This window comes from Sinocyclocheilus grahami, unplaced genomic scaffold, assembly GCF_001515645.1.
Source record: "Sinocyclocheilus grahami isolate Dianchi unplaced genomic scaffold, SAMN03320097.WGS_v1.1 scaffold14.1, whole genome shotgun sequence".
Classification (NCBI taxonomy): Eukaryota; Metazoa; Chordata; class Actinopteri; order Cypriniformes; family Cyprinidae; genus Sinocyclocheilus; species Sinocyclocheilus grahami.
Genome location: NW_015505193.1, coordinates 3,743,472 through 3,756,761, shown reverse-complemented (window position 1 = coordinate 3,756,761; position 13,290 = coordinate 3,743,472). Strand labels below are relative to the sequence as shown.

At 37.7% G+C, this 13,290-nt stretch overlaps 1 protein-coding gene across 3 annotated transcripts in view; it reads left to right on the top strand.

The window, feature by feature from the left end:
• Positions 1-11,220, top strand: part of LOC107600442 (protein LSM14 homolog A-like) — a 12,347-nt gene extending 1,127 nt beyond the window's left edge. Inside the window, exons 2-11 of one of the 3 annotated variants that reach the window (XM_016292346.1) lie at positions 1,241-1,404; positions 1,488-1,605; positions 2,926-3,036; positions 4,711-4,887; positions 5,002-5,085; positions 6,363-6,554; positions 6,669-6,840; positions 7,834-7,863; positions 8,876-9,113; positions 10,387-11,220. In XM_016292346.1, the coding sequence (XP_016147832.1) occupies positions 1,241-1,404; positions 1,488-1,605; positions 2,926-3,036; positions 4,711-4,887; positions 5,002-5,085; positions 6,363-6,554; positions 6,669-6,840; positions 7,834-7,863; positions 8,876-9,113; positions 10,387-10,410 (1,310 nt within the window). In that variant the 3' untranslated portion in view covers positions 10,411-11,220. Of the gene's footprint in view, positions 1-1,240; positions 1,405-1,487; positions 1,606-2,925; positions 3,037-4,710; positions 4,888-4,995; positions 5,086-6,362; positions 6,555-6,668; positions 6,841-7,833; positions 7,864-8,875; positions 9,114-10,386 lie in introns of all 3 variants that reach the window. The other 2 variants (XM_016292337.1, XM_016292355.1) reach the window with 2 other exon arrangements.
• Positions 11,221-13,290: the final 2,070 nt, after the last annotated feature.

Genomic DNA, 13,290 nt, shown 5'->3' with positions numbered 1-13,290 from the left:
GTGTGTGTGTGTGTGTGTGTAAAACTTGTTTTTGATATCTTTCATATTCTGTGTGCAGGTCAGTTCACAGCAGTGATAGAAATTAATCTGTTCCAATAAGTTTAAATTGATTTTTACATTTTGTGGGGATGTTTACCTTTATAAAGCCTTTTTTTCTAAAAGTGTGCATCATCTTTTGAGTCAAATTCTTACATTTAATCAGTCAATTAGAATAAAAGACATTTGGGCTGTTACCAAACAAATGACATCAGTATCAAAATTCATCTTTGTAATGCAAACGCACGCAGAAGCTGCATGGGATGAATTTCCCGCACATGAATGCATACAAATGCATAAATAATATTTTGTTATTTTAAACATAAAATACTGATATTTAAAATTATTTTAAAAACGAAAAGATACTTAAAATGTGAAATTAAAACCGCCAGTAGGTGGCAGCAAGTCACTGTTAATAAGCGAGTCATTGCGATTGAACCGAATCATTTAAACGGTTGATTCATTCAGGAACGAAACAGCGTCGTGTTGCTCAGAGACACAAAACAGCGATGTGGCTGTATTCAGAATGATTTTTGTTGGTGAAATAGAGCAAAAACAAGCAATATGGTGTCTAAAACATAAGTCTCTTAATTAACATTGTTTATTGAATTCAATGTCACATTTGTAATGGTCATTTTTGGAGAAAAACGGCACTCTTCGTGTGAAATTGAATAACTATATGAAGTGGTATAAATATATAAATTTTCTGCCATGTCTTGAATTTGTGATCGTTCTAAATGCATTTTAATAGCCTGAATCGTGCAGTGAAAGAAAACACACTAAATGCGCACACGCACTAGTCTAGACTTCACGTAATGTATGCGTGCGCTCTGTAGGGATGTTTTGAATGGTCGTTAAAACAACAATTATGATATTATCGCAGACGATATATATCGCACACCCCTAACGTAGGGACATCATAACTAGCCACCATATTGATTTACGATCCTAAATATGTCCGCCGCTTTTTTTAAAGTCCAGCGTTTATCAGGGTTGTGTGTCAGTAATAATGGTCCGTGGGGAAACATGGTGTTCAGTGTGTAGTTACAGTAAATGGATTTGCCTCTGTGATTTTTTTGTATTCGAGTTACTCGAGGTATTCGAGAAATCGTTTCAGCCCTAATCTAGAGCCCTGGTGAGCATAATAACTAATGTTGCAGGTTTTGTGGATTTGAACATTTTCCCCTCTCGTTTTCTTTTCTAGTGAAGTCCTTTGGCACTGAGGATCGTCCCACGGACAGACCGATCCCTCCTCGAGATGATATCTTTGAGTACATCATATTCAGAGGAAGTGACATCAAAGACCTGACGGTGTGCGAGCCGCCCAAACCCACCTGCAACCTTCCTCAGGATCCCGCCATTGTGCAGGTGAGCTTCACGCGTTCAGGTGTATCTGCAGAGCAGACGGCGGAGTGAATATTGACCCGTGTCGTTCTTGTGTTTGTGTGCAGTCCTCTCTGGCATCCACAGCCGGTCCCACGGCTCCGTCCTTTCAGTCGTACGCCCCCTTCAGTCGGGCCCCGTACAGCCCGATGGTACCCCAGCCGTTCGGAGCGGCGGTCACGGCTGGTGAGTTCACACTCACTCTTGTAGCTTCCAGCATTGGAGATGGTGTTTAAAAGAGAGTACACAAACAAAACATTATTTGAATTTATGCCAAATATCACATTGAAATCTCGGAAGTGCTTTAAGGCAAGACGTTACAGGCAAAACCATGCACAGGTCAATTTTGGTTCCATGTAACGTTTACGTGTATTTGCGTCTGCAGATTTCAATTAGAGTTCATATATTTAAAGGCTATTCTCTCAAAACCAGTTTTTTCAGCACTTGCATACAGCAGACTTCACAGTTTTATTCCTCTTTATCCACCTTTTTCTTCGACGCGGAAGTAAGCCTATGGGCGAGACTTCCGGTTCATTAGCCGCTAAATAACGAGAAGAATAACAACATGCAGTAAACGGTAAAACTGTTTGCACTACAAACCAGTGTGTTCATAATTAAGATAATACATTAAAATAATATGGTAAGACACACATTTTCGATATCAAGCACCAAAACGAACTGTTTTGTACAGGTACAAAACAGCTGGATGTGGATGAGACCGGAAGCCAGACCCATAGAATTTACAAATGGCCACGCCCATTTTTACGGCAAGAAAAATGTGGATATTCTAAAGATTTTTATCATTGGCTGATTTATGCAATTTAGTGCATATTTTATTATGCCTCATATGCATATTTAAACATAACATTTCAGAAAGGGTAGTACAAAACAAATGTCTTAATGTATTGTATTTAATCAACTGGGGAAGTATGGTTATATCTGTTAGTTGTATTCATTTTCTATCAGTTTAAAATTTTTATTTTGTATTTTACTCTCTTCACCTGTGGTGTCTTGCCTTGTCCTTAAATTGTAAACTTCCTTATGACATGGCATAAAAACAGTGCCAGTTAAGATGATAGCTGGCCTTTTTTTTTTTTATAAATATGATAGGATAGATTGACAATATATTCACCAGTGCCTATCAAATTGCAAATGTTTATTTTGAAATAAATGTGTTTTATATTGCACACATATATGTGCCAAGAACCAGAGGTTGAGGAGATTCCCCCCTTCTATGTAAAGTGCTTTGCGTGCTCAGAAAAGCGCTGTATAAATGTAAGGAATTATTACCTGGAGAGGATGCACAGAATTTTTTTTCTTAAACTTTAAAGAAATATTGACCAAGGCTAATTGTCTGAGTGAGCATTGGTTAAGCAAGTAGCTCTTATAAAAGGGTTGATTGCATGAGTGTTTGGCTCTTATGTAAGCTTCATATGAGGGGTTTTTCTCCAAGTGTGTGATGTGTTAAAGCCCACACTTAAAGATGTGCACTTCCTCCCCTCACAGGAAGCAGCTCAGGTCCTGCGTTCGGTAGCGAGGCGAGCACTACTGCCCCTCTGTCCCAGAGCTCTGCTCTTGCCCCGCACTCTCGCTCGCTGAGTGCTACCAAACCCGAAGGTAACCGGAGAACCGACGCTAACGTGTGAAGAATGGCTTTAGTGTGTTCGTCTTTTGGTCGTAGTTACGCAGGATTACAGCATGTGTCTTTGCCGTGTCACAGTTTCATGACTCGAGTGTCATTCTTCTTTGGTCTGTTTGTAAACTGTGTTCTTTTTTGAAGACGACATGAAATCAAAATAATAAATGCTGGTCTTTTTTGTGCGTGATTTATCAGTGCACATTTATTTGAAAGAAATATTTTTCAATTTTTCATTAAGTTGCAAGAACTATATTTGACCTTTTGAAACATTTTGTGTTGATGTACGCAGTGCAAGACAAATAGTATATTATTGACTACATAGTAATCATACCACATTGTACACAATGCAGTCATCAAATCTGAATGGACAAAAGTCCCACTCCTGTGATGCACATTACAGAAGTTAAATGCATTGTAAATTATGCTCATTTCATGTTGTCTCAAAGGAATAGTTCACAGAAAAATGAACATTTGCTGAAAAAGTACTCCCAAGATGTAGATGAGTTTGTTTCTTCATCAGATTTGAAGGAATGTAGCATTGCATCACTTGTTCACCAATGGATCCTCTGTAGTGAATGGGTGCCGTCAGAATGAGAGTCCAAACAGCTGATAAAAACATCACAATAATCCACACCACTCCAGTCCATCGGTTCACATCTGGAGAAGTGAAACGCTGAAGTTAAAGACACTTTTACCTTTAAACCATTCCTTCCAGCTAAAATGTGAGTCTTCTATCCATAATACTGCTTTCTCCTCTGAATCAGGAGAGAAATCTGCTCAAATCTTCACGATTAAGTGTTTAGTAGCGTATTTAATGTGCACTTTGTGTAAGGAATCTTCAGTAATTTATTTACTACTTTTATCTGCCATCAGACTATCTGTCACATCGTTGTCAACGCGTTGCTATGGGTTGCATCTTGCTTTGGACTTGACTGGCATTCTGGCTTTTGTGAACTTCATGCTTTCTAACCTTATCTCAAATTTTTTTCCCTTTACGTTGCAATTAATCTGCTTATTGTACATATAAAATACAAGTTTATATCTACCAAGGTCTTTATACAGTGCTTGCATATAAAGAGAGATGTGTGTATCTTCTTATTATTGGAAGATATGTAAAGAGAGAGAGAGAGACCGTATTTGTTAAATTGGATAATAGTGATGATGATAGATGCCCCTTTTTTTTTTTTTTTTTTTACATTTGATGCCCTGCCCCTGAGAAAGTCTCTGCACATCCCTGTATACATTCGATTTATTTTAATAACTTTAATGTACTTCAAATGTGCACCAAGCACTAGGAAAATACAAGTATCAGATCGGGACTCTGTACTGGCAGATACACCCGATCGAGACATCCCTAGTTATTATGGACTCGTACTTTGACCTTGATGGATTTGTTTCTTACATCCTGCAGAGGATCCATTGGTGAGCAAGTGATGTAATGCTAAATTTGACCAAATCTGTTCCCATGAAGAAACAAACTCATCTACATCCGAGTTAATTTTCAGCAAATTTTCATTAGTGACTGAACTATTCCTTCAGTTCACGTTTACCACGTTAAATGATACAGAGCTGCACTGACATTTTCCATCGTCTAACTCTTGTCCACATTGTCGTGTTGTTTTTGTGAGTCTGAATTGTGTCCTCTCGTTCAGGTCGTTCAAGCCCATCTCTGGAGCCCTTGAGGAAGACCCCGGTCCTGGAGCATGCGGTCCAGACGGCCCCAGTCGCCCTCTCTGTGGCTGCAACCAGTACAGTGGGTCAGAGGAACCCTGGAACGGCCCGACCCGCTCTCAGCACACAGAAATCTGCTGAAAACCAGGAACAAAAAGGTGAGAATCAGGGCATTGGAAAATGACAAACGTAAGAGTTTAATGTACATATATAGCTGAAGAAGAGTTTTTCACCTGCAGCCATTAATTGTGATATCTGTTGTTCAGCTACAGCGTCTGACGTTCAGAGGGTTCCTCGGCCAGAATCAGACTCAATCAGGCCTGATAACAAAGACCCAAACAAACGGCATTCTAGTGGTGAGTCGCTTTAAAGAGCAGGTCATACGGGTTTTTGAAAAAGATCTCTTTTGCAGCTTATAACGTAGCTATCCTTAAATGAAAACAATCTGCAAAGTTGTTAATCAAAAAAGTGCATGATAAAGATATTGTCTCTCAAAAGAGAGTCGATTCTGAATCGCCTTAACGAGTCGTCATATTTTCGAATCTTTGGCCTGTTATTGGTATACGTCACTGGGTAACACATTTGCATAATCCCCACCTGCCCGCGAAATACGAACAGAGTCTGACCTGCCCACAAACACTTCCGCTAGACTAGTTAGTGTGTTTACATCATGTTGAGAAGACGCTGTGTTCAAGGATACCACAGAAATACAATTCAAACTTTTTGTTGTGTGCATGTCATTTTACCGAGGACTGCTTCTCTAATCTTGGCTTTTATCTTCGTTGGCTTCTAATCTTCTTAATTTGGACCAACAAGCTCTTCGAACTACAACCTGTAAGTCCTACGATTGATACGTTATGTGTACATTTTCAATTGAGTGCTCAAAATATCAAGTTTTTGTGCTAATATGTGATGTATACCTAATGCAGATTTAGGTTTCCAGGTAAAGCACGATATTACTGTCTTACTGAAGTAGATCTGATAATTCGCTGTGAACCCACTATTTCCTAACAACGTGTCGATTAATGTAGACTGACGTTGTTCTAATTACGTCGTTTAATAATAAAGAATGTAGTGTAGCACACAGACGTTATAATCATTGTGAAATTGCTGTTTATTTTGCAGCACCGGCAGTTATAGGGTTAAGTGTTCACAGTTTGGCAGCTAAACTTTAGCTGTGGGCACGATTCGCTTGCATAAGTGTTTTTGTATTTTAAGAACGGATTGGAGCACTATATTATTGTTTTATGCAAAGGTGCTTTGTCAATGGTAGCGCTCGCTAACTTGCTCGAGGACTCCTCTCTGTGCCAATCACAGCAGGCTTGGCCAGCTGACCAATCGGAGCAGAGTAGGCTTATGGAAGGGAGGGGTTTGCGCCGAACTTGCTTTGAACAAATCGTTTCAAAATTATTGGCAAATGTCTCTAATATTAAATGTATATTCTGAGAAAAATTACAATGTTTTCTGACCTTAGATGCATTTAAACCTGTTGTAGGGGACTCCAACACAATATTAGGACACTTTAAAATACCACATGACCTGCTCTTTAAAACTCATGTCCTGCATTTGCATAAACATGATCATGATCAGGACCATAAGCTTCATTTGTGATAATGGTTATTTCTCTCTCCAGGTGGCGCTCCGCCAGTGAGAAAGGGGCGGGGCAATGGTGGTGGAGGCGGCGGTCAGCGTGGGCGGGGCAGGTTTAACGGGTGTAGAGATGGGCCAATGAAATTTGAGAAAGACTTTGACTTTGAGAGTGCCAACGCACAGTTCAATAAGGAAGAGATTGACCGCGAGTTCCAAAACAAACTCAAGATTAAAGGTGCTGTGTGGGAAAACTGTATTACTATGTTACATCAACACAAACCAAGAGTGCAGTATTCATTATTAGGTTTAATTTTGAATGTCGGTATTATAATATCACTCTGTGCTGCAGATGAGAAGAGTGAGAAATCAGAGAAGACTCTGAACGGGGAGGAGAAGACCGATTCAGGTGTGGAGACCCAGAGCAGTGAACGCAACGCTGATGTGGAGGATCCACTGGGACCCAACTGTTACTATGACAAATCCAAGTCCTTCTTCGACAACATCTCCTGTGACGACTCCAGGTGAGATCTCGGCTCCTGCGCGAACATTTTTAGTATGTTGATTAGGGCTGGGTATCGGCACAGACTTCACGGTTTGATTCGATTCCAATTCACAAAACTCTTGATTCGATACCGATTCATTTGGAAATATTTCAGATGCATGTGAATTTTTCTTAAGGAGAAGACTCGTCTCATTTGGTAACACAAAAAGTTATATTTAGCAAATTTAGTAAAGTACATACAGTATAAGGCAGTTTTTATACCAAAATTTGTTTTATACTTACACTTTTCTTTCCTGTTCACTGTTAAATTTATAGTATTTGTTGTTGATTGAGAGGAACTAAAATACATGTTTATAGTGTTTTATAATGTTTGTAAAAGCTGTAAACACCTAATCAATGTAATATAGTACATATAATGAGCAAAATGCTTCTCTCTAGTTATTTTTTGTCTCGTTGACTAACGAGCTATGGACATCAAATGGTTGTATTATTGATGTCCATAGCCACATTAAAGAGTACCAAAACAACATTGTTTAAATTGTGTGACGGTTTTCTTATCAGAAGTATCTATGTACAGTTTTATTCACACATCAGCTGAAAACAGCATCGACTAACAGATCAAAATTGGGTAATCAACATCTTCAACCCAGCCCTAATGTCCATTAACAGTGTGTTCTCAGATGCCGTATGCAGTATTCAACAATAGGCTATGCTATACAAAAAATTGCTACAATTGTCACATGATCTTGCTACAATGCTCAAGTCACAGAAATAAAATATTAGTCCAGTTTTCTGTAAAAAAAAAATGTTTTTTTTAACGGTCTGATCCAACAGTGAGTCATGAAAAAGCATCAGCGTTTAACATCTATCTTGTCTGACCTGGTTCGAACGGTGTAAATGCTTTTGAGCGATTCAGTAATTCTTCATTTAGTGTAGTAATTTGTTGTGGTGAAGTTTAGAAGTAACGGTGAATGAATCATCTAATAGGCGTACGCTCTTCTGTCTTTTCTAGAAAGGAGAAATCTGGAGGTGCTTTTGGAAGGTGCAGTCTTTTTTTATATATATGTATATAAATGTTTAGACATGCTAATGTGTTTATGAAGCTACGCTTGTGAATTCTGGGTAGTCGGAATCATATTCAAGAAATTCAGATGGTGTCGCACAGGATTATTTCTTAAGATGGAAATGATTCTTTGTGAGTGGGATCTTTTCATCTTTAAAAAAAAAAATAGCAACCAGTTATTACAAACAATTTAAATATTTAAATTAATTGGTCAGAAAGTGTTGAAAACCTGATCAAATGATATAACCAAAGCAACAGAAATGTCACTGTGTTTTCAGGTTGCATTTGAAAAGATTAGCTACCTTCGAATTTTGTCACACAGTCAATTTTCTCAACAATACAATGAAACCTTTCATTGCAAATGTGTCCATGGCATCTTATAAAGCAGCTGTTTTTTTATATCAGACTCCAAATCTAGCTCACTCCAAGATGAATGTCACGTAAACATGTTGCAGATTAGACGGGCATCCTGCCAAAGGTGGATTTGAGATTGAATCTTGCACAACAGCAGTAATGAATGACACACTGGCTACGTTTACATGCAACCAAATAATCCGTTTGTAATCGGATTGAAAAGCCTTCATGTAAACACCTTAATCGATCCGATTGAGGTCGATCGGAATTAAATAGATTTATTTATGAATAGATATGAGCAGCACGGCACAGCGGTTTATATGTATACTTATCCATGAATGGACACAGATAAATTCTGCTGTTAAAAACAAATAAAGAAACTGTGTGGGAGAGTGGTTTTTATGTGCAAACAGTGAGAAACTCTATATTTGTGCAGTGTGCGCATGTCAAAAAAAATTCCGATTTGAAGCTTGTGACACATAAACGTGCACATCAACCCGATCACTTTATTTAGCGTTCATGTAAACACTACATTTAGATTCATCAGTCGGAATGAATTCAGTCCGATTGAACCAAAAATTGTGCATGTAAACGTAGCCACTGTTGAACTGCGTTCTGATGTATTTTTCGTTCTCAGGGAACGGAGGCAGACATGGGCAGAGGAGAGGAGGATGAACGCCGAGACGTTCGGTATTCCTCTGCGTCGCGGACGCGGTGGTTTCCGCGGCAGAGGTGGCGGCATGGGCTTCCGTGGCGGTCGCGGGCGTGCGGTTAGCAGGGGCTCGTTCATGCCCTCCCGCGGGGGCGGCGGCGGATTCAGGGGCGGGTTTAGAGGCGGCAGAGGAGGACGAGAGTTCTCTGACTTTGAGTACAGGGTTAGCACTTCCTCTCTTACTACAGCAATGGACCCTTTTCACAGTTCTCAGAAGCAGAGGTCACGATAGCCGGGTGAACTTCTTTAGTGATGAACGGAAACTGCAACAAATCATTTTTGCATTCCCATTTGCTCCGATAACAAAAATCCACAATAGCGTTTTCATGACTTTTCTTTTTCAAATCAAGATTGATTATTTTAGTCAGAAGAGAGCTGTTAGAAACTCTCATGCAGCAGCATTAACTAGTTTTGTAATACAAAGTATAGTGTTATATAATGAAGCTTTTTTTTTTTTTTTAAACGTTCGTTTTCTGATGCAAATAACTGGAAACGCATTGTCTCAATCTGTGAAAAGGGTCCATCTCAAATATTAGGGATGTGGAATGTGTTGTACTTTGTTGGGTAAGACTTTAGAATAGGGAATGCATATTCACTATTAGCTAAGAGTTTTCCCTGAACAAACTCCTAATTTTCTGCTTATTAATAGTAAGGTAGTTAAGTTTAGGTATGGGGTAGAGATTAAGAGATCTAAAATATGGTCATGCAGAATAAGCCATTTATATGCACTAATAAACAGCCAATATGCTAGTAATATGCATGCTAACAAGCTTCTAGTTAATGGTGAGAATTGATCCTTAAAATAAAATGTTAGCCATCTTTGGTAATTCAAATAAAATTAGTCAAGAAAACTTACACTGGGTTATTTAAGGTAGTTGCCAAGGCAACCTTTCTAATTTTTGTTCAAGTTGAAAAATTACTAAAAATTAAAGCTATTTAAACATTAAATGTAATGTTTATGTATATAAAGGCTCATAAAATTGCTAAAAATTAAAATAAAGATAATTTAATAAATAATAATAATTTATGCATTTAGCAGACGCTTTTATCCAAAGCGACTTACAGTGCATTCAGGCTATACATTTTTTACCAGTATGTGTGTGTTCCCTGGGAATCGAACCCACGACCTTTTGTGCTGCTAACGCAATGCTCTCAATGCACCACTGAGCCACAGGAACACTAGATAAGATAAAAGCTAATTGAATATATTGATGAATACTATAATCGTATATTATAAACGATACTAAAATAACACTGGTGTTGTGACTATATCATTATCAGCCAATTAGAGATCTGCCATTTTGTCTGATATTGGCATATTGGGTTTTTACCCCCAAATTAAACTCCTCCTACGCCAATGAAATGAGTAAAATGATTTGAATGCCTTCTAACCTCCGTCTTTTCTTTTGTGTCTGTGTGTTTGACGTTTGTTTCAGAAGGAGAACAAAGTGGCGGCGTAGTCCAACCTGAAGACCAGATCATCCCAACAGCCAAGAATCTCCGATCATCTCGTCTAGATTAACGCTTTGGTTTTGACTCCTGATTTACGGGGACTGCCTCTCTCGGTTTAACACCAGCGCTGGACACGCAGCTTTGAGTTTATTTTCTCCTTCCTTTTTTAGAAAAAAAAACATTTGCTGTTTTTTGGAAACGTTTGATCTGCATTCGATACGTTCGGACGGGAGAATTATCTATTATACTATTATTATCTGGTATTTTTGCATCAACCTTTAGTTCCTTGATTGATAATATTCAGTTAGGACAGACCCCGCTGATACTGTGAGCGCTCCTCAGTCATATAGCTTTATAATGCAATGTTGTTGTTTTTTGGATCTGTTCTCTAATGTCTTTTGAAGCACCAAAAGCCAGTCTAGAGGCTGGCCCGCTGGATTCACGTCTATGCTGGTTTGGTGCTCATCCGTCTGGTAAATGTAGGTGCTTTTGCTTCATTTAATAGTTTGACACGGTTTGTAGTACTAGTTCATTAGTTTATTTCAGCCCCCAAAAGCTCTTTTTTTTTTTTGCGGATAGTCTGGTCGAGCCTCAGTGGGTCACAAAAACACCCTGGTTTATGATTGAATGTATTGATGAATTAAGTTTTTGTCCGGAAGTCCTCTCTCTCTGCCACTCTAAACAGCAAGGTTGTTTCACCTTGCTGTTCTCCTCTTTAAAATGTATTTTGATATTTGAGTGCCGCTTATTCTTGCCTTTTGATGTCAATTATGTAAATTTAACTATAAGAGGGCTTTTTGATATAAACTCGACAAACCCCTAGCCATCTTTGGTAATTCAAATAAAATTAGTCAAGAAAACTTACACTGGGTTATTTAAGGTAGTTGCCAAGGCAACCTTTCTAATTTTTGTTCAAGTTGAAAAATTACTAAAAATTAAAGCTATTTAAACATTAAATGTAATGTTTATGTATATAAAGGCTCATAAAATTGCTAAAAATTAAAATAAAGATAATTTAATAAATAATAATAATTTATGCATTTAGCAGACGCTTTTATCCAAAGCGACTTACAGTGCATTCAGGCTATACATTTTTTACCAGTATGTGTGTGTTCCCTGGGAATCGAACCCACGACCTTTTGCGCTGCTAACGCAATGCTCTCAATGCACCACTGAGCCACAGGAACACTAGATAAGATAAAAGCTAATTGAATATATTGATGAATACTATAATCGTATATTATAAACGATACTAAAATAACACTGGTGTTGTGACTATATCATTATCAGCCAATTAGAGATCTGCCATTTTGTCTGATATTGGCATATTGGGTTTTTACCCCCAAATTAAACTCCTCCTACGCCAATGAAATGAGTAAAATGATTTGAATGCCTTCTAACCTCCGTCTTTTCTTTTGTGTCTGTGTGTTTGACGTTTGTTTCAGAAGGAGAACAAAGTGGCGGCGTAGTCCAACCTGAAGACCAGATCATCCCAACAGCCAAGAATCTCCGATCATCTCGTCTAGATTAACGCTTTGGTTTTGACTCCTGATTTACGGGGACTGCCTCTCTCGGTTTAACACCAGCGCTGGACACGCAGCTTTGAGTTTATTTTCTCCTTCCTTTTTTAGAAAAAAAAACATTTGCTGTTTTTTGGAAACGTTTGATCTGCATTCGATACGTTCGGACGGGAGAATTATCTATTATACTATTATTATCTGGTATTTTTGCATCAACCTTTAGTTCCTTGATTGATAATATTCAGTTAGGACAGACCCCGCTGATACTGTGAGCGCTCCTCAGTCATATAGCTTTATAATGCAATGTTGTTGTTTTTTGGATCTGTTCTCTAATGTCTTTTGAAGCACCAAAAGCCAGTCTAGAGGCTGGCCCGCTGGATTCACGTCTATGCTGGTTTGGTGCTCATCCGTCTGGTAAATGTAGGTGCTTTTGCTTCATTTAATAGTTTGACACGGTTTGTAGTACAAAAAATTAACTTAAATGATTTTAGCAAATGGCTGCAATATAACAAAGAGTGAAAAATTTAAGGGGGTTTGAATACTTTCCGTACCCACTGTAGATATATTTAATTTTGAGTGTTACAGGATTACGAAAGCATAGCAACTTTTTACTTTCAGAATTAAGAATATTTAATTTATTGGTCGTCTTGTAACTTTCTCATAGCATAAAAAAAGTTCACAGTGCATTCAATTTTTTTTTTACTTTAATGTATTACTAAATGTTGAAAGTAACCGTAATAATGCTGTAGAATTGTTCATGTTATCCAATGCAGTATAAAGTGTTAAGTGTTTTAAATATAATTTATAGGATTTTTTTTACACTATTGGGAATATTAAAAGCATATTAAGAAAATAAATTCTTGATTCTGAAAATAAAATGAGAAAAGTCATGCAACGTGAAAACTAAAATGTTATCCTTTCTGTACTCAAAACATGACGGTGTAGGCTAAAATATCACTGCAGTTATGTTATAGCCATTTTTTTTAATTATTAAAGAAAAACTATGAATGTCACTATATTAAAGCGATTAACGACAATGAATTTTGTGATTCTAGAAATGTAAAAACAGTTGCTGAGCAGCCAGATTAAAAGATATGTCCGATACTTGTTGAAAATATTGAAGGCTATTAATCTTTTAGAAGCTCTTTTGTTTTTGCATTTTTAGCCACATTTTAACAGCATTTTATTTTTGTGAGATTAATTTAGATATTTTTTATATAAATAAATATACACTCTCAGAAATAAAAGTAGAGCAGCTGTCACTGGGGCGGTACCTTTTCAAAAGGTATACTTTTGTAACTATTAGGTTCTATGTACACTTTAAGTACCAATATGGACCCTTTAGGTACAAACAAGTACCTTTTGAAA